Here is a 26,724-nt window from a genome sequence, read left to right on the forward strand (position 1 = left end):
GTATCTGAAGAGACTAATCATCTTGAGAGAGTATAATGCGTTTGATTTGCGTTTTGTCTCATTAATTCAATGTCTTACGCTCTGTTACATAAGATCAGACTCCCCATCCACCAAAACCTGCCTTGTTTCATACTCCAGAGCTCATCATTTGAACACATTGCCTGGAGTGAAGTACATGCCATCGATATAGCGTTTGATATCAGCGGTGGGGATGACGTAGTCCTACATGTGGACCTTAGTAATCGTATCGATGAATGATTGATTCTCATCCAAACCCCCGCCACACGGACTCCTGCTCTTGGCCCAGGATGGTGATGGGTGCTCCAGTAATGGGCCCAGATTGGATGAATCTCTTGATGGTCCACTCACAGCTGAGCCAACATATTGTCAGAGCGCCAGGTGGTGCACAAAGAGTGCCAGGTGTTTGGAGCAAATAGCAGCATCAGGACGTCTGTACCCCTTGCAGACATGCATTCTTATGACATTCTCTGAGTTGATCTTATAGAGCACAAAGTCATTGCTGTGCGTGGGAGTAGACAAAGAGAAGAGCCCGTTGCTCCTGGTGAGATCTGGGGCAAACAGTTCTTCAAACATTAAAATGAATATAGACGCTTTCTTATGACAAAACCAGTCACCAGAGACAGCGGGTCACAGAGCTGAATTTGGTTTGAGATTCATATGATCTATATCGGTCTGCTTGGGGAAGACAAAGACTTTGATTGATAAATCTGCAAAGGTTGAAAAGCTAACCAAGAAATTATTTCAGCGGTGGAGAGTGAGCAAGAATACTGACTACATGAACTAAAATGTTCTGTGATTGAGACAAACATAAGTATTGAAGAGATGTGATTTAACTGCTACTGTGTGAACACAAACTTCTGCACAAAGCTTTGTTCTTTGACGAAAGGTTGACATACCTCGGGGTGCTCAACATGTTGCAAACATCACCATCAAAAGTAAGAGTTTCTCCATCTGAGATTTCAAAATGTCAATATTTTAGTTGGCCTATTAGTTAGAATAGTTAACAGTTTTTGCAGCATTCGCAGCATCTGCATGTTTCAAGTACTATATGTTTTTCTTTGTTTTAGTTTTTACAAAGGGAAGTGAATTTAGACAGTGTTTTCAGTAAATGTCACTTCATTAAATTGGTTATTTGTATTATAACAGTGAATTCAAACAAATCAACAAAAAACATAAAGGATCACATGCTTGAAAATGAATGAGAAAAATTTTAGGTTTGAAGAAAAAAAAAGTAAAGCATCAATCCCTTGTTTTGAAGACGGTGGAACTATTAGGTCTAAGATGTTTCGATTATCCGTTACCTTGTGACTTATCCGTGTCAGCATCTTGTCCTGGATGCCCCAGTTTAAGGATGTTTGATCTGCTTCATCATGGAAGACTGTGTACTATTTCCCAAGTGGAGAATAAATCAAGGGTGGAACTATTTCTTAATGTGACACTTGCATGATTATTTTTTTTACCTACAAAGGAAGCAGTTTTTTCTATCATAGGGCACCTACATTATTGCTTCCATGCACACACCTGTGATAGCACTGTGTACACATATGCACATGTGTCTTTTGTTATTTATTATTCTCATTGATATCTGTTGTTGCATGCACAGTCCAGTAGGTGGCCCTTTTACATTTGTGTCCTTGGCATTTGAGAGTGAGCATACCACTGGTTCACAGAGCAAGAGAAATAGAGGATAATGTCATTATAGGCTAGTCATTATATTTGAGCATTAGAGCAAACTTTTAGAGCTTATTGTATCCAACTTTTTTTAAATAGTTGATCATCCTAACATTTAACATTGTATGAAATACACGGTGTTTTTCTTTTTTTCTTTTAGAAAAACAAAGAAAACACCATTACCCATAAACCCTCACGATGACGTTGTAAACCACGGACATCAAGATGGTGCTTGAAAGTACTATGGTCTGGTAAGGAATAAGAAATATGGTTAAAGTTATAAATGGAGAAGCGTAACTTTATTCAAAATGAGCTGTTGTTTGATAAAAATAAATATTCGTCTTTTTTACGTCGTTTGGCTGAAACATTCGTACGTTTATTTAGTTTTGTCTGTGTTAAGATGCTCAAGCTATTCCCTGAGTCACTCCATCACCTAGCTAAAGTTAGCCGGGAGGAGCTTCCTCCACACAGCTAACAAAGGGCTGTTTAGTCACGTTATGCACTTTAACAAGTTATATGATTACTAACGCTAGCCTGTGTGAAGTTGCTCTTTTACGTTTAAGAGAATTTAGCTGTTAAGTTCAGATTGAGCCTCAAGTTGATGAAATGTCTCTTGTTTAACGCGTTAGCATTAGCTAGCAAACAATAGTCAGCTATCACAAATAGACACTGTCTCTCAGTTCTGGGTACATTCAGGGAGAGAACACATATTAAGAAACCTGTTTTGTTAAACAATATGTTTTTTCACAGGTAGCAGTACTGCAGGACTCAAAGTTACATTGTATGAGATCAGGTTATTGTGTTTACTGGGGCTACAACAATGATCGTCATGTGAAATATGTTGACAGTTTAATCATTTTGTCTATTAAATGTCAGAAAGAAGTTTAAAATGCTTATGACATTTTCCCAAAGCAACGTGTTTCTCTAAAATATACAACGTAAAGCAGCAAATCCTCACTTTTGAGAAGCTGGAATCACTTATGAAAACTGTTTGCAGTCATTTCCATCATTGAATTGATTAATGAACTGATTGTTTCAGTGTCCACCCCTTCACATGTTATACAGAGTACCTATTAGAGATGTACGTTGGTTATAACCAATATTAGTCCAATCAGTGTACTCTACATTGTTTACATTCTTGACACTATTTTTCATTCTTAGTGTGGACAATAGTGAGTACATGCGCAATGGAGACTTTCTGCCCACCCGGCTGCAGGCTCAGCAGGACGCAGTTAATATGGTCTGTCACTCCAAGACCCGCACCAACCCCGAAAACAACGTGGGCCTCATCACCATGGCAAAGTAAGAGGCAATGTGTTTGACTGAGAGTGCTGACATCTAAAATATTTAGATAAAATAACACACGTGTTGTGTCTCCCTGTGCAGCAACTGTGAGGTGCTGACCACACTGACTCCAGACACGGGCAGGATACTGTCCAAGCTGCATGCTGTGCAGCCTATTGGAAATATCTGCTTCTGCACCGGCATCAGGGTTGCACACGTGAGTTTGTGACTTTCATTACAAAGTGAGTCTTCTCCCGCTCCTCCTGCAGGAAAACCAATAGCGGAGCTGGGAGAGATATGGAAAGTCAAATTATGGAACAATGGGACTTATTGTGTCAGTGAAAGAACTGCCTCATCTAAATGTTATTAATTACACCTGTACTTTACATGCCAGAATGTCTGTGGTGAAAAGATCCATCATCCTATTCGTCACAGAAAACCTTTTTTTTTTCAGTTCATAAAGTTTATTTTTTCCAATTTGCTGTGTTTCTCTCTGTAGTTGGCACTGAAGCACAGACAGGGCAAAAACCACAAGATGCGCATTATTGCGTTTGTTGGCAGCCCAGTGGAGGACAACGAAAAAGAAGTGAGCTACGTTCTGAAATAAGTCAACGTGTGTTTATGTATTTGGGATTTTGTTATTTATAACCAGGGAGGATACTTTCAACAATATCAGACAATTGAGATTGTCTTTGGACGGGATGGTCGACATCTTGGAAAAGCTGCTCATCGGACTCTTACGGAGTGAACTTTAAACACGGCTACCTGTATGCACCAAATTGATATGAACACATAATTATTCACACTTGGCTTATCTAAAGAAATGACTGACTAAGTCATTAATGTAAACTACATTATTATTGAAATGGGCAGCTGTGTAGTTAAATGTGTGGTGTTCTAGCTGAGTTAGTATTTTTTTTTTCATTACAGCCTTCTGATAAAATATGTATGTGTCACTGAAGTACTTTTGTTTTCTTGTAGCTCGTCAAAATGGCAAAGCGTCTAAAGAAGGAAAAGGTCAATGTGGATATCATTAACTTTGGAGAGGAGGTATTTTCCCACTCATCTTGAATATCTAATGTTCTTAATGTATTTCTTACGCTGTTGTCTGGTCCACGTGCTGACCCTCGTTCTTTCTCACCCCTGCAGGAGATGAACACAGAGAAGCTGACGGTCTTCATCAACACACTGAATGGCAAAGAGGGAGCAGGCTCCCACCTGGTCACTGTTCCTCCAGGCCCCAGTCTGGCTGATGCCCTGCTGTCCTCACCCATCCTGGCTGGAGAGGGAGGTGCAGTGTTGGGCCTGGGTGCTGGTGACTTTGAGTTTGGAGTGGATCCCAGTGCAGACCCAGAGCTTGCCTTGGTAAGCGAGGGGAAAGTGGGTAAAAATGGGTCACTGTTTGTGTAGTTTATTGAACTTACAACTTCTCTTGTCTTTTGACTCTAAAATCTTCTGGATTATTCGTCCAAACTGCTGTTTTTTTCCCCCACTACCTTCTACACCACATTTTTAATCTGTCGTCTTCAGTGTATGTGTGTGGCATTATGCTACCTGCTGATTTCTTCCTCTCTTCTCTCTAGGCTCTGAGAGTGTCTATGGAGGAGCAGAGACAACGACAGGAGGATGAATCTCGCAGAGCCGCTGTCACATCTACTGAAGCTGGTATTGCCTCTCCTGCTGCAGATGGTGAGAAAAATGTCCAACAACTTGATTTGCCATCATAGATGCCAATTTCTGCCCATCTTCTTTCAGTAGAGGATATATTGCTCCCACTTTGAGTGAGTTCACATAGTGTGTTTTCTCTCTTTCTGTTGCAGAGTCTGATGATGCCCTGTTGAAGATGTCCGTTCCCCAAACAGAGTCAGCCACACCTGCTCTACCAGACTTCAGCCGCATGACTGAGGATGAACAGATTGCCTATGCTTTGCAGATGTCCATGCAGGGAGAAGGAGCAGGTTAAACACGGATTTTGACTTTTCTGAATTTCCCTTACTAGGAGAATTGATAACTTCTAATACAAGCTGAGATTCAGTATGCATCACATCAACAATATAAAATCATGTTCACGGCATGTTAGAGGAAGCAGAACGTTTTGTTTTGTAGTTGGTGGGTGTCCTTTATGTGTTTTACTTGTACTATTTGTATCTCAGAATCTGAAATAAGCCATGGAATGTCAACCTTTTATTACAAAAGGTATGATTGATTGTAGAAGTGTATATATCTAACTGCCAATTTGGTTAATGATTACCTGGAGATGCTACTGTAAGGGTTATTGGCTTGTTTGTACTGGCACTCGAATACAATTCATTACTCTACTACACCTGGCATGATAAATTGTATTGGAAAACATTCCCACATATCTTACTTGTGATTAATGACTTTTGGCAACAGTTGGCAAGAGCAGTTTGTTACAGTTTAAGGTCCATATTTACAAAGTTCTCTATTCAAACTAAATGCAGCATGAGAGTACAAGCATGGTATTGCTCTCGTTACTTAAGATAAGACACACGGATGCAATACCTTTGGCAATAATTATTTTGCACATCATCAATCCAGGTTAAAAATGACCACAGTTGTCCATAAACCCCATTTTTCCTAATCGAACAACATTTCTGTTCCATTTTTCTTGCAGAGGACATGGACACAGGAGCTGACACCAGCAAGGCTAAGGTACGCACAAGCCTTTATTAGTTCTCATTTGTCTTTTTCACCAGATTGAAATGTGCGTGGTAATCTTTACAATATGTCATTTTCTTTGTCCAGGATGAAGAGGACTATGATGTTATGCAGGATCCAGAGTTTCTTCAGAGCGTCCTGGAAAACCTTCCCGGAGTCGACCCAAACAACGAGGCCATCCGTAGCGCCATGGGCTCCCTGGCTTCCCAGACGGGCTCTAAACCCGACAACAAGAAGGACGAGGAGAAAAAGAAATGAACACCTAAAGAAGAACTTAATATATGATATGAATAAAAAAAGACCAGAGAATTGCACCGCATGTGTTATTCACAGTTACATTATTACCCTCCTCCGTACAGGTACCATTTTGTTTATGTGGCTGTGTACAGGCTGTGTAAACTGGAAACAATGTTTGCTTTTTTTCAACTTAAGGTTAAAGGCCTATTCTGATTTCATTTTTTGTGTCAAGCAGAAATGCTTTCTTTTGAATCTTTTGTAATATAACTACTCAGTAAGAAGGCAGATGTCCTCAATAAATTGACATAATACAAGGTGGTACTTGAAATTTATTTACAGTTTAATTTGTACACCTACTTATCAATTTAATTTAATTTCAATGGATGTGCATTAATGTTTACAAACATCACAGGTACTTCGAATGAGAAGTATCATCAGTGTATAACTTATATTTAGTATGTAACTTAAAAAGCAGATGAATACAGTTTTATTAATGTGTTTTTCTTGCAGAATTATTTAATAATAATCTGCAGTCGTGTTACTATAGTATGTGAGACCACAAATCAAATGTTATAATAACAGCGTGTCAGCAAGTACTAAAATGTACATACATCTTTCTAGATTTATCGATTCATAATACCAAAACCAGTAGAAATAAGAACATTTACATAAATTCTGTATTTAAATGCAATTTGTAGGTACCTGTAATTTCCATTTTCTGTTACTTTATACTTGTAATCACTGCATCAGAGGCAGATATTGTACTTTTTACTCAACTAAATTTCTTTGATAACCAAAAGTACCAGTCACTCTCCAGATTCAGATTAAAAGATATAATAATAATAATAATAATACATTTTATTTATATAGCGCTTTTCATAAAACTCAAAGACACTTTACATTAAAATCATCATATATAAAAGCAATACACTAAAAACATAAAATACACAATAGTGGTCACATTAAAAGCAGTTTTGAACAGGTGGGTTTTCATTTGAGATTTGAATATGGAAAGTTCAGTGCAGTCTCGGATGTGTTTGGGGAGAGAGTTCCAGAGGGAGGGGGCAGATATGGAGAAGGCTCTGTCACCCCATGTCCGGTAATAGTCAAATAAATATATCAATAATAAATAAATTGAGCCTGTAGTGACGTGCCCATTAATACACCAATAATCACAAAACAGTAAAAAAAAGGTAAATTCTACCAAATGAGTACTTTTACTTCTGGTAGTTTAAATATGTTTTGATGCCATTGCTTTTGTAATTGTACGTAATATAGGAGAGCTTCTACCACCACTCTCCAAAAGTCACGGATTGTAGAGAAAAGTGCAGAATGTTCAGTTCGTATTGGAAAAGTTCTTCATGAAATAGTGTTTAAATTGTTAATTTTTACGAATGTTTTTGAATGACAGCGCTTTAATGTTGTGGACAACCTTTTTGAGGCACCTGGGAAGTCACTGTCGCACAATGTGTTGACGAGGGATTTATGCGTCCGAGAAGAAAGTCAGGAACCAACTTTGCAAACTAACGTTAGCAGGTAATTCAAATTAAATAGAAGCTAATGTTAGCTTCAGCTAGAGCAAATACAACACGCATGAAGTATTATATATTGGGACCGCATTAGCTGAGTGTTGCACTGTTCTAGCTAATTGTAGTTTTTGACGAACGTTACGTGAGGAAAGTTGGCTATTTGTCGTTAGCACGGCCAGCTAGTTAAATGCTAACGTTTAGCTAACGTTAGCTGTTAGCAGAAGGACCCACTTGTTGCAACACCACAGTTAAGTTTGACAGGCGAAACGGCGACTTTCTTGTTTCTTTAGACCTGTTTATCTGTAGTCTGGAGCAGAATAACCAACTATTCTTTTTATTTAACCAGACAATCGCGACCCTTTTGTGATAACATCTGTCACATATTTTGTTTCAATTAGATACAAGTATAGCTGTCGCAGTCCAACTGTGTCAACGTGTCACGATTAAGCTACCGTTAATATGTAACGTTGTTCTGACTCGTGTGTTGCCCCGATAGGTCTCGAGCCTTGTGCTGGCAATGGGGGACATGAAGACCCCTGATTTTGATGATTTGCTGGCAGCTTTTGACATTCCTGACATTGATGCCAAAGAGGCCATTCAATCAAGTCCAGAGGAGGAACGGGATGAGGTGGGGACTAATTCAGATGATGGAGAGAGTGGGTCTCCTTCATGCTTTCCCTGCCCTCCTGCCTCACACAGTGACCTCCCCGTGGTCAGTGTTATTGTGAAGAACACAGTACGATCTGAGTCTTTGGAAGAGGAGGAGAAGTCTCACAGTGATGTCACAGTCACAGTGGGTGACCTCACCTCACAACTTGGTCCACAAATGGCTGCTGATGCCCCCGTGGAGCCACAGATTGCCAATGGCTTTGAGGGATCTGTCCCCAGGGACCAGGGACAGTCCAACACAGAGCCATGGCACCCTTGTTCACCATTGAGGTCCACACTGAATGCTACTGAGAGTAAAAGCGTTAAAGGAGCTGAGGTTAGATTAGTCCAACATGCGACTGATGCCATAACCAGTCCGAAGCCCCTCCCCTACCTCCAGTCTTCGACTAGGGCTGGTCCTAACTCCTCAACTCCCCCTTCCCTACACTCAGTCAGTCCTCACCTTACTCGTCACTCACCTGAGAAGGAGGAAACTTGTCTCTTCAGTAATCCATCGTCCTCCCCTTCACCACAAAATGGGAGTATTAAGGCTGTAATTAAACATGTTATGCACTCAGATGACGATGACTCGGAGCCTGACTTAGGAAGTCCGCTTGTGATCCAGGAGAGTCCAGAATCTGTAATGTCCTCCCCTCCCAAATTTAAATACAGAGCAAAAATACAGTCTGAACTTCTTGCGTCTCCTGAATCCCATCCCTGTCTTGTCTCTCATCGTCCTCTGCCTTCTCTGGCACCTGCAAAACCTAAACCCAAACTTGAGGAGCAAGGGCAACCTACCACCCTCAGTTGTGCCTCCACAGCTCCTCAACCACAGAGCCTCCAGGACTGCCTCCCCTCTCTCAGCGCGGGCTCTGCATCAGTCCAAGAGGAGAAATACCCAGAGCATGTGATTGATGAAAGGGACTCACCTGAGAGCCCACCGCCCAGTGAGACAGGTTTTGTAATCCCCAAGAGATGCAGAAGCCCTGATACGGCCCAAGCAACGGCAAACCACAAGGACTTAGGTCACGAAGAGGAGCTCATGGAAGGTGAGCCCAAAGAAGAGGACAGGCCAGGTGACCCTGAGGAGCTGAGTGAAAAGGTGGCCGGAGATGGGGAAAATTCAAACGAGGAGAGCTGTGGTGCTGGCACTGACGATCCTGGGTCTGCTAGCGCTGCAGACACATTTTCATCTCAATTGCGTCCCCTCAAAGTTAAAATCAAAATGCCTACAGGTAGCGTCACAAGGACTGTGACGGGTGTTGCCCCTAAAAAAAGAGCCATTCCCAAGGGGGCGAATAGTTCAAAACCTTCACCAGAACGTCACAACACAAGATCCAAGAGGGAGTTATCACAGCAATCTCAGTTGCCTGCAATGGCGATACTCCAGGATGCCTGTGCCGCAACGCTGGAAGGTGCCAGTACGGTCAAAGACAAAACCGCAGTGGACACCAAGTCTAAAGTTTCCCCGACAGCTGTTAGCATCACCAAAACTGCAGCACTGCCCACCATCTCCGTCTCCACTCCGAGAGTCAGCCCGGGTGGGATCAACCCTCGCAGCCTGGGTCATAAAGCTCTGAACAGTGGGATGACACTTCCTTCACCTTTGCTTACGCCTCATGGTAGCAGCAGACCAGCCTCCATAGTTAACAGCACCGGGGCGATCATATCCAAGACTCAGACCAACCTGGTGGAAGCTTTCAATAAGATCCTCAACAACAAGAACCTCCTGCCCAGTTATAAACCAGACCTGAGCTCACCTCTTCCTGCAGAGTGGGGCCTTCCTCTACCTGCACAGGTAAGCTGTCATTGTGAACAGTGCTGAAACAACTATTTATTAGAATATATGTTCGTTAACTGAATTTTTGGGGATTTTGGACTGTTGGTTTTCATTTATTTAAATAAAAAAAGCAATAAAAGGGAAGAGAATGTGTGCAGTATCTGATATTGCATTATGAACAGTGTCACAGGTAAATTGTTTTCATTGTAACATAATGATCCTTGCAGGCAGCGTTCCTCCAACAGAACGAGGCTTCATTGGTCTTAATTTGACATGACGAGCTCACAGCAGTGTTTCACGTAGCTCTATTTAATAATAATGTCAATATCTAAGAAGATGAACGTCTGATCCCGTGCAGGGCTACCGCTGTTTGGAGTGCGGCGACGCTTTTGCGTTGAAGCAGAGCTTGGCGCGGCACTACGATCGCCGCTCGCTGAGGATCGAGGTGACCTGTAATCACTGCGCCAAGCGGTTAGCCTTCTACAACAAGTGCAGCCTGCTGTTACACGCCAGAGAACACAAGGAGAGAGGCCTGATCATGCAGTGTTCACACCTGATCATGAAACCTGTTCCGATGGAGCAGATGATTGGCCACCAGGAACCCAAGGCAACTGGTTGGTTAACATCTGTCTCAGCACTGTTGCTTAACTGTTCCTTTTTTGGGATGTTATTCGTATGTGTGGTTATGTCTCTCTTTGTATACTCCTCATTGATTCCTCTCTCCTTCTCTTTTGTCACCCTGTTCAGGACCATCATCGGCCACCCCAGCACCGATGCCACATCAAGCAGTGTCCAAGAAGAAAGCCGACACAGTGCAGCACATCAGTAATACATGTTCTGAGTGTCAGGCTCAGTTCCATAGCAAAGAAGAAGTGGCCGCGCATTTCCAAGAAATCCAACCAGCACAAACCTCTGTGAGTCCCTTTCAGTGTGAGGACATTTGTTTTTAAATTTGTTTTCCAACAATAGGAGAATTAACTTAATTCCTTTGTTTTTTCTGTTGTTCTCTAGTCATGCACAGAGTGTTCTCCTCCCATGCTTCTGCCCAACAGCTGCAGTGCAGCAGCTCATCAACGCATCCACCAAGGCTGTCCTCCACACGTCTGCCCAGAGTGTGGGGGCACGGCCAAGCAGCCGCTATTTCAAACGCACCTTAACGAGACCTGCTTACACTTTGCACGACGCATTGGATACAGGTGTGATGTCGTTGTTGTAGCCACAGGAGTTCTGTTTACATGCCCGTGTTTCCCCCTCTTTCCTCTTGCCATTTAACAACTCTTTCTCTCTCTGCAGATGTTCCAGTTGCCTGGTAGTCTTTGGGGGGCTTAACTCGGTGAAGGCTCACATTCAACAGGCTCATTGTGATATGTTCCACAAGTGCCCTAACTGTCCTATGGCTTTTAAATCTGCTCCCAGCATACAGAACCACATCAGTGCCCAACATCCAACGCTCACTGAAGGACAGACCATGTATATATTACAATACACACACACACACACACACACAGATGTGCTTTAACTCATGAAAATAAATGTTTCCTCTCAATTAATTAACACCGTTCTTTATCCTTTTTACAGGTCAATATATAAATGTGTCATGTGCGACACAGTTTTTACAAACAAGTCTCTGCTGCACGTCCACTTTGACACTCATCTAACCAATCAAAAGGTGCATGTGTTTAAATGCCCTGAGTGCACCAAGTTGTTTTCTCAGAGGAATTCCCTTTTGGATCATTTCAAGGTACCTGTATGCTTACATTGTGTCTAATTTGATTCAGTTAGTGTTAAGACAGCCTTATAATGCCACTCTTTTTTTTTTCTTCTTCTGTTCCTCAGACACATAAGACTCCCTCGTTGAAACAAGAGTTGCCGTCACCTCCAGCTGCTTCCTCTCATTCACGGCCTTCAGTGAAGTTGGAGAGCTCAGATGGAGAGGAGTGGCTGGATGAAGAGAAGGTGAAGACGGAGAGGATGAAGACCCCCTCCGGATGGAAGTGTGCACCTTGCCATGCACGCTACACAGACCGGGAAGACTACATTACCCACATGGCTGAGCAACATAGCAAGGTCTGGAAGTCCGCCATACCCCCTGCTGTCAAAGATGTCTCATTTGACTGAATAGATTTAGTTTTTAGATACAGCTATAAATGAATAGATGTTTTTGTGTTTGTTATGTAGAATCTGAAGAAGTTTCCTTGCAACAAGTGTGAGAGCTCCTTCACCACCACCTCCAGTATGAGACGTCACATCAGAGACAAACACAAAGTCATGAACCGCTTCCGCTGCGAGTGAGTATCTCAAATTCTGCATTCCTTATCCTGATTGTGACGCAGTTGAATTTGCTGGCACTTTGTCCAAAAGTTGAAACTATTATCAAGAGCATTTCTGTTTATAACACCCAGGTGGTGACCTCACTGATTTCAGGTCGTGAGTATGAGTAGGATTTGTCAGTTGCTTTTTGTAAACACCACTTTTTAAAGTTGGCCCTTCCTCCCTGGTTTAACAAGGTGTACGGGGCTCGTCAGCGGGTTAAAGCCAACCCTAGATTCACAACACGGGTTATGGAACAGTCGTAATTTAATACTGATGACTCTATATGACCTACATAAGTAAACAAGACCATCGGGCTGTTTATATGTAGCTATTCTTAATGCTGGTCATTGGTGCCACCGGATTTCGTGCAAAATCAGATGAAACCATGTGGGTTCACCAGAAAGTCCTTCAGCTTAGACTCCAGTGGGGCCTGCATGCATAGTGTATATGCGCTTACAAAGACACACATAGAGAAGGGGGGAGAGAGTGAAAGAGAACCTCCTCTATAAGAGCGTCATACTTACCTTTTCTTTTGGCATACTATACTCAGACTTTTTTATACGACATGCTATGACATTTTATGGAATACTCTATGACTTGTTTGTTTTTTTGGCATAATACACTATGATTTCTTAATGGCATTGTTATAGCATACTATACTATGAAAGTTCATGGAATACTCTACTCTTTATTACATATTTTTGCATACTAAACTATGACTTTTTAAATGTTATTTATATGAAATTTTATGGAATACTCTGTTTTGTTTCTGACTTGTTTTGGCATAATGTACTATGATTTGTTTATAGCATTTATATATTTATATATGACCTACTATACTACGACATTTTATGCCTTTTTTATGACGGACTAAACTATTTTTTAATTATTCCTTATTCCATGGGCTATTTGTGATTTTAGGGGTAATGCTTATATAATAATAAATAAAAATGTCAGCCTTACTTTAACTGGGATTCCTGAAATAGGCGATGGTCCAAAAATGATGACTACATCAAGTTAATAAATCGTGTGTGTGTAGGTTCTGCAGCGAGGGTAAGAAAACATTCAGCAGCAGAGCAATGTTGGAGAAACATGTTCAGCAAAGACACAGCATGGACCCAGGGAGCAAGAACACACCGATAGTAAGCCACTCTTCTCTTTTCCAGAAGTCAAACAGGAAACTATTTGAACTAAGATGTTGTTAACTGCAGCTTGATTTCCTCTGGTCGCAGGGAGGCAGAGATGAGGCCGACAGTTCCTCAGAACAGGACGGTAGTTTGGGGTCTTGCCGGAGACGGAAAGTTGCTGTGAGGATGGAGCAGGAAGACGAGTCCACTGATGGAGTGAGTCCAGTGAAGAAGTTGCGGACCTACTCCTCTGCCCCCTTCGAGTCTGGGTTCCGCTGCTCCCCCTGTGGCTTCACCACAGAGGACCAGGCATTGTTCCTGGAGCATATCGGCCAGCACCGACGAGGAGGGACAGAGGGCGGCAACGGCGGTCAGCAGTGTCTACAGTGTGGCGCCTGCTTCACATCCACCTCTGCCCTGTCACGCCATCGCTTCATCACCCACAAAGTGAGAGACGCATCCACTGATAACCAGCAATCCATCAGCATGCACCCAGCACCTTCCCCTGGTACCAACAGGAACCACGAGTATAAGAGTTCCCTGGACGGTTCGGCACCAGCATCACCCGCCTCTCAATCCTCCATAGCTCAGGGGAGGGAAGAGGAGGGCACACTGGCCTGCAGGGTGTGTGACAAACAATTCGAAAAGGCAACAGATCTGACTACGCACTTCAGAACTCACGGTATGGCTTTTATCAATGCAAGGAACGCCGGCAAAAATCCCTAAATACATGGCTAAGAGCACTGTCGGTTGGTGATGACAGAATATTTACACGTGCCTTATATACTGTCGACTTGTTATCAAAGAGTGGGTTAGCAGTCTTTTGCAAGAATTAAACCAAAGAGAGGTGATATAACAGAGTTCCCATGTGAATAGATTGTAAAACAATCAGATGTGATTTTTACTGGTGAGGATGAGATTAACCTTTTACTTGACACTCAGGATCTGATGCTGCATTTCTGTGGTCAGTAGTGATGACTAACAGGATTAGAGCTGCTTCTTTGTCGGTGAACAGCTAGTCTGACTAGTCGCTGTGAGCCTACTGTGATGATGACGGATGTTTCATTAAATGTTGATAGTCAGTGATGGAATGTGTCTGTTTTGATTTCTATATTTTCATCTTACTGAGGAGACGTATGAACGGCAACCCAGGTATTTTTCTGCAAAGTCCTTTTTATTATTTTTTATTACATATTCTTAAATGAGCATTGCAGCGGTTTAGAATGTTAACTCGGTTACCTTTAAATATGTATACTTTTTTTATTGCCATTTTCAGAAACGTACAATAACAATGTATATTGATTGCCACCTCCAAAAGCAGTCATTGGCTTCTATACAAATGTGAAATTTGGTCCTAAAAAGACAAATTTTGGACCCACTTCATTTGTCTAACTCAGATTGCTGAAACTAAATTTCTGAATATATTTCTTCACAGAATGATCCCTGGATTTACCCCCATAGTTCATCATATTGTGAAGGAATGTCTTCACTGCCAGTATTACAGTGACCAATAACTTTCAATTTAATTTTCAACTTTGCTTTGGGCAATGGTCAGCAAAAACCTGAAGTGTAAACAATTTGTTGTTAATGGAGAAAACTGAATGAATGTTAATGAACATTGGATTAAGTGAGTTATTCCTTCTCTGTGATGCGTTTTCTAAATGTTGTTTTATGAGACAAAAGATCAGTACGTATGCGATGATGTCTGTTCCTTGTGCTTTTCTGATGTTTTGAAGAACATGTTGAACTCTGTACTTTAAATTAGTTTTCATGCTTTGCACTGTTGAAAATCTGATGTTGCAGCATAGCTCAGTGACTGTCAGCAGGTTGTTCTTGATGTGTAAACTTAGCTTCCATATCAACACAGAAAGAAATCTGTTTAATTTCAGAACTGTTAAACTAAATAGTTGCTTGATACAAAGAGATCTGAGAGGATATGTTAATAGAGGATGTGTTTTGATTCAGTGGCACTTTTTTTCATGTCCACAGGATCAATTGACTGAGCCTATGCATCCCCGTCTGAGTTTTAGTTTTTATGATCTGTTGTCATCAGTGACCTGTTTCTGCTCACTTTCTCAGGAGATTATCCAATGCTTGAACACTCGTTGTTCTATTTAACTTTTCTGTTCTTGCATTGAAAAGATGATTTATATCCAAAGGTTTAAAAAAAAAACAAATAAAAAAAAAAAACTGGCACATTGTCTTATTTTAACTTGTTTTTGTCGTCAAATACCATTTAAACAGTAACTGAGTACGTATATATCAATATTCTTTATTGAGTTGAATCACTTTTCATTTGTCAGTGCAGTGTCAAATAAAGACACAAATATTCCTCTTCATTCTAGTGACAGAGTACTTAAAAGCAATAATAGAGATTCCTTACACAGATTAACAGATCATATGATTATGCACTTCATGTTTAGAATAGGCACACTCCTATGCTCACACAAGTTATCTCAGACTTAGCTTATCTATGAAAAACATGTCTTCATCACAAATAACAAACTTGAAGAGTTAAATGTCACAAGAGCACCTAATGTTAATAAGGCCGGGTGTGTGGTTAGCTTAAAGCCCCGCTAGGTTTTGCAGTTGGATGTGGTGGCTTTCTGTTCTCACAGCAGCAGGAACCCCATGAAGAGTAACAGAAAGGGCTTGATGAGAGCTGAGATCCCCTCAACATTCAGCGATGGAGTACCTGCACGAGAGCGATATGAAGACTGAATGCAAAGAATTTCTCACTGAGCCTTGAAAGTCCATGAAAACCTATTTTCTTACTATGAAGGATGGGGTCTTACATAAACGCACTATTTTCTACCACTGAATGAATTTACAGCAGCGGACATGTATGTTGTTACCTGAGATGCCAGATTGCCGTGTTTGGTCAGGTGACCCGGTCAAAGCACTTTCAAGTGCGGCCAGCTGCTCATCACTCAGGGAAGCTCGCTGTTCACTGGTTACCATTGCAGCGTTGTCGGGTCCAAGAGCTTTCAACTGAGTAACTGAGAGAGCCTGAGGGGGGAAACAGAACCAAAATCACTTTAATAGCATAGAAATACAATCCTATTAAGATTACTGGATACGAGCAAGATTTCTTTTTCTTTACTAAACAACACATCCCGTTTTTTAAAGTTGAATATTTTGTATTAAAAATTATATACAGATTTATTTTTAAAGTTGTAGTAAAAGGGCAGACTATATTATGTCTTTAGAGTCATAAAATGTCATAGCATGTAAAAAAATAGTATATTTATGTCGGAAAAAAAATCAGTCATTGTAGGCCTATAGTTTAATTCATAGTAAAGTATATTTAATGAAAGTCATAAAAAATGTATGTCGAAAAAAGTAGTGTCATAGTGTAATATGACAAAAAAAGTCATACAAAAAGTCATACAAAAAAGTAATGGTATAGTAAGTCAGAAAAAAGTCATAGTATAGTATGTTGGAAAAAGTCATGAACAAGTCATAGTATATTTTGTACAGTATGTTGAAAAAAGAATACAGTATAGTATGTCAAAAAAGTCATGAAAAAGTCATAGTAATGAATCTAGGAAAAAGCAATTGTATAGTTTGTCAAGAAAAAGTCAGAGGATAGTATATATAAATCATAGTCATAAATAAAAAATTAAAAAGACTATTGTTAAGTCCAAATATCTCGACTTAAGTATAGTACTTGATAAAATGTACTTAACTAGATTTGGCTCCAAGCTGAAAGACGATAGAAATCAAGAACAAAAGTTTGAGAAAGTTACTTACAGCCCAGTGTCGTATGTGCCGGATGCAGGACCTGCTGATAAATGAGAAGACAGCCGGGTCTAAAGAAGCCAACTCAGCTGAATCCAACCCACCTGAGGGAGACGGAAACAGCTTGTCAGTATATTTGTTAAAAGCTGCTCGACACAGAACGAGAACGAAAACGAGTTTCTGCACCAGCCAACAATTTACAGTACTTCCGGAGAATAATACACTTGGGTTTTGTGTGCAAAGAACACAGAGTAGAGGTGATTGCCTAACCAACGATGTTGCCCAGCTCAGACACTTGTGCTTCAGTCCAGGTGTTGGGTTCTCCAAATGCAGACACAGCAAGATTTTTCAACTGTTGTGCAGCCTTGTAGGAGCATTGAACACCATCCATTGAGCCCACAGCGTCCCTGTGACACACACAGACACATCATGACATAGTACAAATATTTGATTCTTCTCTAAAGAATGCATACTTTGTGAACTTAACAAAAAGCTTGAAAGAAATTTCACCTTTGATTGTGAAACCATATTTGGTTCAAAACTATTTAAGCTTCCAGAATTCTTTTGGTTAATAGTCTACAAATTGGACGTTAAGACCAGAGATTAAAACATATGGTGGAGGTGCATGAGAGAAATACAGAGTTTGTATAATATAATATTTTTGTATCTCTCTCTTGACTGATCTAAAGTTACTAGTAGTGAGTTCTGTATGGTGCACAAACTTGAAGGCGGTGACGCTGAGCTGTCCGAACTCGCTGGAGTTTAGGCCACAGATGAACTGGCTCAGTGCTACCATGTCTGCAGCATCCAGCTGCTGCACTGTCAGGTTGTTATATAAAGCAACACCCTTCCACACCGCCTCCATCTATTGAGACAGGTTATCTTGATTAGTGAACATCATGGTAATCAGTATACGAGTCGTAGCAAGCCCCCAGGAAGAGCACCAGGGTTGGAAGCAAATTTGTACATAGTGGCAAACTGGTGGAATTACAACTTCTGGGTCCCAAAAATACTTTTTCCAATAGACTTATATATTTGGAAAGAGATGGATGTAAATCAACGGATATTTTCAACTTTCAACTTTCCAGTACGAACACTTGAATAGCCCTTATTTGAATCATAAGGTCCTAAAAGTTGTATAACTAACTATGAAGGCAAACTAACTATGAAGGCAAATCCAGAATTATTTTTCTCCCTCGGTTTATGTGACTGAGCCTGTGAACAAGGTTGACGGGAGCTGGGAGCCGGACTTAAAGGAAACGCTAGTGTGCATGCTCTACGGGGCCCATAGATGTGGAAGAAGGCTGAAAATCGCTGAGAGATCCTGGATCCAACGCTGTTTCCTGTTTTCTTCATACATTCACGAGTAGCAGTCATGAACATATGAAGCTGGTTTTATTCTTCACCTGTGGTTCCTTCCAGCCACATTTGGCAATTTCCTCCAGAGTGTCGAGTGAGAAGGGGAGCTTCTCCAGGTCTGCATTGGAGAAGCCCCGAGTTATGCATCCCATCTGTATCACCACACTCTCAGTCATCTGTGACACTGGGCCCAATACCTGCAGAAACACACAGAAACAATCAAGTGAATCAAGCTTTTAATCAGAAAATGATTGTGATGAACACAAAATGCTGGGTGTCTATATCAAAACATGCAATGACAGCATAAAAAAAGTTCTTGATTCACATTTTGAATACGTTTTGAACTTGAATTTATATTCATTATATTCTTCATGCACTTTCAGTTTCGATGATTAAACACATTCTTTTTTAGATATTAGGAGGGAGGGTGTGGGAGAGATTTTTTTCAAAATTTTGTTAAAAAGTTAAGGTTCAGCTGCCCTCCAAAATAGTGTTCCTACAGTCCCTCATTGTGGTGACCTCACTGCCAACCTCCACAATCAAACCAAAAGAATGAAAACCCCATGAAATGTTAGAACAAGAAAAAATTATAAATTGACTTTCTCCCTATATCAATGCACCAGAGGAGTCCTCTGTTCACTGAATGAACAGAACCAGGATCAGTGCCTCTATTGTACCTCAGTTGCTTTTTTACTGAGCACGGCCAGTTGGTCTGCCCCGTAGTCGGACACAGCCCCAAGTGTTTCTAAAGTAGCGAGGAAGGTTGTGTCTGACATCTGAGCCAGCTGTGCAGGTTTCCAGTAGACGTTGTTCATTCCAAGTTCTTCAATCAACACCACAGTGACTTCTTCATCATCATTACTGGTGGCTGAGAGAGACAAGAGAGAAACGCATAGCAGGTGAGAAATAGAAAAGTACAGTGCACCATTTTTTTGCGCGGTATCACTAAGTCTCTTTTTACATGCTGCATTTGATGTGGTGGTGAGATCGAAGATTTTTTTCCCCAGGGCTTTTGAGGGGCGCATGCCCGACTTCAGGAAATAGAGAACGTCCTTCATCCAGGGCTGACACAGACAGAGAGGGAAACAATAAAGAAAACGGTATTATAAGAAATACATGCACAAATTATTGCGACAAGAAGAGTGCGGTGCTGAACTCCCTCTTGGTTTTGAGTGATGTATTGATAAAAATGTGGAACATTATGAGCTGCATCAGTGGTCAGATGACATGTGATGGTTAAGACAAAAGATACACACCTTATAGGGCAGAGCAGATGTGGCATTGTCATCCAAAAGGAGGAGAGGACCCAGTGTTTCCATAGTCTCAGCTGTCCAATTAGATGGATCCCTGCAAAAGATTTAAAAAAAATGCATGACTCTTGCTTTCTCTGCAGCTACTCAGGCGTCCACAGGGAAACTGTCCTACCCAAAAGTCTGCGCGACCAGCTGAATTATATCTGCCCTGTGGCGCTGAGGAATGTGCTGGCAGGAAGCCATTTCCTGGAGGCTGAACTTGAGGACATCTGGGGCCATTTGGAGCAGTTGGAAAGGCTGAAGCTCACATAAAAGCGGTCCAAGCTTGGACACAGTCTCATTTGTCAGTCCAGATAGGTCTGGCCCCTGCAAATACATAGTGAATATCTTAGGCTGATGTTCACGCGATAGACTCAAAATGTTACAATAATAGGTGTGGAGCAGTTGACAATTTAAAGGAAAAAGTGAATAATAAATAATTCCAAATTGAACACCTATGAAACATTTTGGACCAATGTGTTGGACATTAAAACACCAAATGAGGAAATATATTTTGGCAGAGTTCAGGAAACTTGGACCATCTACGCCAAGGAGCATTTTTGCCGCTCTAATAGCTCTAGATGATTCAGCACCTTGATGAGATAGTTGTTGTTAGCTTTTTCCTTTAACTTATCACCCGTCTGTATCCTTGCGTGTACTTCGGCCAGGCAAAGCAGAGCTCTCTGGGTGAGTGCGGGGCGAGAAGGGGAACGATGAGGCAATGAACTCAGGTTGGCCTCTTCTATCTTCTCAAGTAAGACGGGACACACAGAGTCAGGCAAATCCCCCACCTTCCTAGGCCTGGGACAGTGTAAATGACATAGAGAGCTGTTACATTTTGGTATGGATTTTAAGATAAAGTGTGTTAGAGAAACTACTTTCTTTACGGCAGGTGAAGAAGTAAGTATGTGGGAATGTTGTTCATCTCCTCCACAGTGACGTTTTTGAAATAGTCAACTCTCTCTTTCTCCTTAGTTGCAAAAAGCTTTCTGGCTGCCCATCCTGCCTGAAAAGGTATATTTGTTGTCAATTGGTATACTCTAAAAATAATTAATCTACATATCTGTGTACATACTTTATGTGTGAGTAAATACATACCTGCGCTTTGGAGAGCCAGTGCGGAGTCTCTGTTATGGCCTGAGCCATGTCTTGCATATCATTGTCCGCTACGTCGTCTATCATCTCAGCGGTTACTCCCTGAAAGACTGAATGTAGCTTCCTGTCTCGGCCAATAATGTTTAGTATGTAAGCATGTTAGGCAAATGGCAAAAATGTACAAACTAACAAGAGCATGCAAATAACTGAAACAATACATATGCCTGCATTAAACGGGAATTTGGTAAAGCTAACGAGCTTTTTTCTACTACATGTCAGAAGTGATGATTTAAGTCAAGTGTCATTGTTTTCTCAACATGGAGACACTGTTTTTTTCAGTGTTAATCTTATATATAATAATTTCATATATGATAATCAAAGATGTTTTAGAGGATTGACAATGTTACTTGCTCAGTTGATGACCAATGTTCAATGTTATAGAGACATACTAGAGATCATCGTTTGCTTTGATGATCTTGAAAATGACCACGAATTTGAATTAACACCTCTTGCCAGTCACAACAGAAACAATTTAGCCGTATTATTGTAAGGCTTTTGTATTGCATTGTATTGATTGGAAGTTCTGCTTTTTGTTCACTGCTGTATCTTACCAATGAAACTTCTTTCCATCGTGCATCATGTTTTTTGCAAAGAGAGCTGCCTATAAGTCGGAAAGATTGCACCAATTTTTAGTACATACAACTCATTACTTAACTAACAATTAACAGATACATTAGGAAAGTAACTGTAATCCACATTGGTTTATAGTGAATGTTTTAAGAACAACAATAATAAGACAGATAATTCAAAATATGTTGAAAATGTGTAATGAAATGTGTTAATAGGTCGTTGCTGTTGACAGAGGAGGTATTCAGGGACATTACCTGTGGCTGAGACCAATTTGTATCCACCACTTGGTCCAAAGAGATGTTTGCTTTGTCCAGTTTGTTTAGAGAAAGCCTGTGAAGCAAACGGCCGGACAACTTCCGCACCATCTCTGAGTCACAGTGTTTCTAAATTAAATCACATATATGAACAAAATCACTGTTTATTTGAGAATGAGAGTTGGATTTTCATATAAATCTGTAGGCATCAGAGTCATAGCTGGTGGTAATAAATAAAGTAATTCCTGCTGCTCTCTCCTTACTCACCCCCTGCAGCATAGCCATCAGCTGCCCCTTTGTCATCTGCATGCACATGTTGCTCAGGCCCTCTTTATCAGGCAGTATGTTCTTGACGTTCTTGAGCACACTGCTTGGCAAACCACCTGCAACTGACTGAAGATAGCGAGGAAGTGAGCGCATAAGAGCGCCAGACTTCCAGCAGTCATGCAAGCTCCCGTTATTGCAAAGCAATTTCTTGGACAGGGTGTGCTGCTGGCCCCGTGTCCATTGGACGGTGGATCCCACATTTTTGAGTAATTCTTTGAGTGGTTTGTCAGGAATCTCAGACAGCTGTTTGGGAGACAGCAAGGCAACACTTATGCCCAGCTTGCCAAGTGCTTCAGTGCTGTTTGTATTTGACATCACAGACTTGACAAGAGTCGTCTTCAGCTTTAGTCAGCAGAGGGTAAGAAGACAAAAGAAAAAGAAAATGTTACTTCTGTTCTGGCCGAGGGGGCCATGGGTTGAAGTTTGGGTAAGTTTAAGCAAGTAATTGCTACCTGTTTGATCTTGGGGTTGCTGAAGTCATCGCAGTTGTTAAGCTCAGAGAGGAGTTTCCTGCTGATGTCAGGAGTCAAGTCTGGAGCAGCGGAAAAATGACAGGCCAGTATGCCGAGCCTGACGAGGAAGTGGATAAGTAGTAATTATTTAAACCTTGAAATTGAATCAGCTCTCTATAATGTTGAGTACATTCACTTATATACAGAATTATCATAATACTAATGTCCCATTCTCTGTCATATAATGAGTGACTGTATGTATGTATCATGATTTCTCTCTTAGCTGTTAAGACCTTTCTTCCTTAAAAAAAAACCCTAAAGCTCCCACATTCAGGGTAAACAGTGAGTGGAAGGTTTCATCTGTCCTCTTCAGTTTTACCAAGAAATGACATGACATGGGAAAGACAGAAAAACCTGAACCTAGAAAACAAGTTATGTAAGTATAGATCTAGATTCGGATACAGAGTCTTTATGTTTTAAGTTTGTCATTAGTTTTTAACTGTAAAGCACATTCATGCATAAATACTTGTCCACATTCTCAGCAAACTCCTTCTTTCCACGGAAGCACTCTTGAAATCTTTGGAGAAACTTCTTGCCCAGGCTTGGATTGATCTTAGAGGTCATATTCATAGCGGATGTGAACTGGGCTGAGCGGAAAAATTCACACAGCTAGAGGAGAAAATGAAGGAAACAAAGCAACAGAGCTACAAATTAAAATCGTGTCCTTTGCTGCTGGTTGCATTGGCTCTTCATCCTTCTCTGCACACCATCTAACCTGTTCTCTGGGAGAAGAATCAACGTCTTTTGTTGCTAAACGGGAGACGTAAGGTCCCATCATGGTCAACGCTTCCAAGTTCAGCCATTCCAGTAAAGGTTTGCAGCTCTTCATCAGCACTACAGAGTAAATGAGGCTGTTACAAGTCACATTCATACTTAACAGAAAAGTGACAACAGGAAAGAGGCAGGAAACAAGGCGTCACACCAACCCATTCAGGATTTATGGCCGGGTAAGATTTGGCTGTTTGCTGTACTGATGAGTGTTTATTGTCACCAGTGCTGGAGACTGTCCCCTTCCTGTAGCACTTGATATTATCTTTGATTTGCATGATTCCCTACATCTAAGTCCCATCTAAACAAATACATTTGCAAGCATACTTACTGTGTCTAAGAAACGCACACAAAAGATGCAGCGTTTCTGTGACACAAACAATCCCCCATTGTCCTTTGTCCTTGCTCTTATCACAGATTTTCTCCTGCTTAATTTAAAAAAAAGGTTTTTTAATGACACAATTGTCCACTTGCTTTGTAGGATCTACATACGAGAGGCTCGTCTACCTCCCGCTTTTCCAGTCTCTGTTATTTTTCATCTTTTATCTGTTTCACATAGGAGTATGAATTAATCAGATTTTCTCATGAATAGTTAATGATAAATATATCAGAATGTTTGACTTGACTTTATCGTAGAGAATGGTTTCTGATGGTCTTAACTAATTTCTTACTTGATCTTGGGTCAGATGGTGGCCTCATTGTACAGTTGAAGTACTGCTGTGTGATCTGCTCTTTCACCCATCTTACCACCCGAGTCCTTTGGTCTTTAGACATGGGATCATGCACCTCCATCAGCACCTTCATCCTGGAACCAACGACCAATTTTACAATTTTAGGAAAAGCTGCTGAGAGACAGCAGAGGAAGTAATTACATAATGGCACACTCACATTTTTTTCAGGTTTTGGCGTCTTCCTACGTCAGTGGGAAGGTTAAAAGGCATATTCCGCAGCGCAGGTTTGGCAGCCGAGAGCAGTGTGTCATACTCGTCTGAAGTCATGTTGTTTTCACTCCGTGAGGTCAAAGTCGCCCAGCACAGAGGAGCCACAAATGCTTGCATGTAACATGCAGATGCCACCTGGGTGAGTGAGAGAGATTGCAGGAATCAATAGAGGGCCAGAAAGCTGCATTAGCTAATGGATTAGGTTTTATTTTCTCAAGATCTTGGCATTAGTGTGGTCTGGAGTACTGACAGAGGAGTTCCTCATCAGCTTGAGCATGGTTGGAAGATTCTTGAAATTCCACATCTTGGTTGTCTAAACGAGATAGAGAAAAAATAGACAACTAATGTCTTCTGGCTAAGAGGTGCAGTTAAACAAATAATAAATATAATGACCCATAAACCAGTAAGATAACAATTGGAATGCTCCGAAAATAACCAATAATCAATAATTACTGACAGTGGTTTAAGTGCTTGAGTGTGTGTGTGTGTGTGTGTGTGTATTCGCACCATTTCTTCGTCGGTAGAAACAGAATGCAGGACATTGAGAAAAGTAGGTAGGAGGGTGTCAGATTGCTCAGAGTTTATGTCTGTCATAGGCAAGTCACTGAAAGAGGATTGAAAGTGGAAACAGTTGTTTGGTCAGTAGAAATGGTTTTAAATATTAAGTGTTGCGTTTTAATTTTCTGATTAATTTTAGCCTTTAATCATCCATTTTCACTTTTCTTAGCAGCCCTCTGCTTCCTACACTTTGGTCAGGAGCCAATACATGTATATTCATAAAAAGGCACCTAAACATTTGAACATCTGACATTTTCTGCCTCTTCGGGAAATCAACCAGACAGAACAGGGACCCGCACACAGACACAGAATTACTTGTTATTGAAGACAGTTTTCAGCTGCATTATCTCAGGCGCGGGGTATCCTGTAACAGAGAAACCCTCCATATTTATATGTTGCACAGTTAAACAACATCAGGACTGGTCTGATTATTTGCCATGTATTATTGTGTCTTGCGTTATGAATCTCTCTCTCTCAGAGGAAGAGAGAGACAGAGAGAGAGAGAGAGAGAGAGAAAGTTCCCTCACCCTTAGTCTGGCACTTCCTCATCTGATGAAAAAAAGACAGACATCAGGGTCATCGTTAAGGTATGATATGTAATTCTTTAACTTACTCTCTGTTAATGGTTAGAAAAACTTATTGAACTGAAAAAACATGTGAACAAGACTTAATTACAGTACTTTTGGGGTTTTCTATATACTTTATATACAGTATATGAACAAAAAAAAGTTTCATAGACTGATGGTAGATGCTGACAAGAAGCTGTGATCTTTAAAAAACAATTAAGATGAAAGGCACAAAGTGTTCATGGACCTGAAAAGCCTGGTGATGATGAAGGTTCTGATATGCAACAAGTAGGCCATACAGTTGTAAAACTAGAATGTGTGTGTGTGTGTGTGTGCGCATAAAATCTCTTCTCTTTGACAATGAAAGCTTTACTTGAAAATAAGAATCCCCTTCAAAGCTAACAAGTATTTCAAGAAATGACATACCAGTTTTTTGGCCATGTCTCTGAAGTCACGTTTATTTTTAGGCATCCCATCTGGTGGTATAGCTTAATGAATAATTATGAAAAGACACACATTAACAACATGCATACATTTGGGCTTGCATTTCTTAAGACCATCAATGTAATGGTGTTGCTTACCCAAGGCTGCACAGGCCACAATGAGGAGAAGGAAAAATGTTCCTCCTTTCGGGGCCATGGTGAAAAGACCTGCCTGCCTGTCTGTTGAACATGAGGACAGAATTCAAAGAAGTTATTCATGTCAACACATATTACCAGTCATTTTGACTTTTGTATTCTTTGCATTATGTAACGATGTATTTCTTTCCATAACAGAAACTTATTCAGTTTTGTTATTCAGTCTCTAGTTGTTATGGAACCTGTCTCCATGCAAACCACCTCCAGTTTTATGACAAGCTTCCTCCTCTGAGGATTTGTGATCTAGTTACCACCCTTGTTACCCATCTTACAGGAGGCTCCATGGACTTTGGAGGATAACATGCTGTGAAAAACATGTTTGGAAAAGTACATGATGTGCTTGCCTGCTTCTGGTCTCTTCCGCCATCACTTTTGCATAAACACAAACTTTGAATTCAACATGGTCTCTCACATATTGGAGCTCCCTCTCAAACATTTGCATGTTGCTTCTTTGCTTTCAATTTGTTTGCTCTCCATTGATTTGACTTCTCATTTAAAAATACGCGATTACCAAAAATGGTAGAGTAAAAATAAAAATTGATAAGGTTTTAGTGCCCAATGTTTTATGTGCTGGCTATATAATCACATATATCAAGAATTTAAAAAAATTAAATAAAACACAAAAACACATTTATACCTGTACGTTTAAGCAAAGTAATGGCTTCAACATAATTACATACCGGAAACTATCAACGCATCACACAGACTGAAAAGGGAAACAAAGAACGTATTGATTTATGTACAAATTACTTTT

The 26,724-nt window shown here is 40.7% G+C and overlaps 3 protein-coding genes and 1 pseudogene across 3 annotated transcripts; 2 read left to right on the forward strand and 2 right to left on the reverse strand.

Annotated features, from left to right (window-relative positions):
- Positions 1-84: 84 nt before the first annotated feature.
- LOC142969188 (C-reactive protein-like) lies at positions 85-972 on the reverse strand (annotated as a pseudogene).
- An 826-nt stretch (positions 973-1,798) lies between these two features.
- On the forward strand, positions 1,799-6,206 carry LOC142969187 (26S proteasome non-ATPase regulatory subunit 4-like). Its single transcript, XM_076108896.1, has 10 exons — positions 1,799-1,943; positions 2,854-2,994; positions 3,079-3,193; positions 3,476-3,562; positions 3,958-4,026; positions 4,126-4,341; positions 4,560-4,665; positions 4,797-4,934; positions 5,612-5,649; positions 5,743-6,206. The coding sequence occupies exons 1-10, from the start codon at positions 1,918-1,920 to the stop codon at positions 5,911-5,913; spliced, it is 1,107 nt and encodes a 368-aa protein (XP_075965011.1). The 5' UTR covers positions 1,799-1,917; the 3' UTR covers positions 5,914-6,206.
- A 1,084-nt stretch (positions 6,207-7,290) lies between these two features.
- Positions 7,291-15,482, forward strand: znf687a (zinc finger protein 687a). Its single transcript, XM_076108955.1, has 11 exons — positions 7,291-7,428; positions 7,918-9,867; positions 10,208-10,463; positions 10,597-10,763; positions 10,861-11,045; positions 11,143-11,319; positions 11,428-11,590; positions 11,686-11,916; positions 12,028-12,137; positions 13,202-13,304; positions 13,395-15,482. The coding sequence occupies exons 2-11, from the start codon at positions 7,939-7,941 to the stop codon at positions 14,013-14,015; spliced, it is 3,942 nt and encodes a 1,313-aa protein (XP_075965070.1). The 5' UTR covers positions 7,291-7,428; positions 7,918-7,938; the 3' UTR covers positions 14,016-15,482.
- otoa (otoancorin) lies at positions 15,314-25,971 on the reverse strand. The gene is given in 27 exon segments (XM_076108956.1): positions 15,314-15,984; positions 16,145-16,298; positions 17,043-17,134; positions 17,301-17,437; positions 17,753-17,895; positions 18,437-18,586; positions 19,067-19,257; positions 19,351-19,453; positions 19,646-19,736; positions 19,815-20,008; positions 20,341-20,482; positions 20,569-20,687; positions 20,780-20,900; positions 21,388-21,437; positions 21,661-21,789; positions 21,913-22,329; positions 22,440-22,557; positions 22,966-23,108; positions 23,215-23,333; positions 23,939-24,072; positions 24,156-24,343; positions 24,459-24,521; positions 24,716-24,781; positions 25,054-25,130; positions 25,294-25,315; positions 25,759-25,820; positions 25,914-25,971. Coding segments are annotated over 27 exon segments (3,366 nt in total). The 3' UTR covers positions 15,314-15,901.
- Positions 25,972-26,724: the final 753 nt, after the last annotated feature.

Source organism: Anarhichas minor, unplaced genomic scaffold, assembly GCF_050575085.1.
Source record: "Anarhichas minor isolate MPS153535 unplaced genomic scaffold, ASM5057508v1 ptg000041l, whole genome shotgun sequence".
NCBI lineage: Eukaryota > Metazoa > Chordata > Actinopteri > Perciformes > Anarhichadidae > Anarhichas > Anarhichas minor.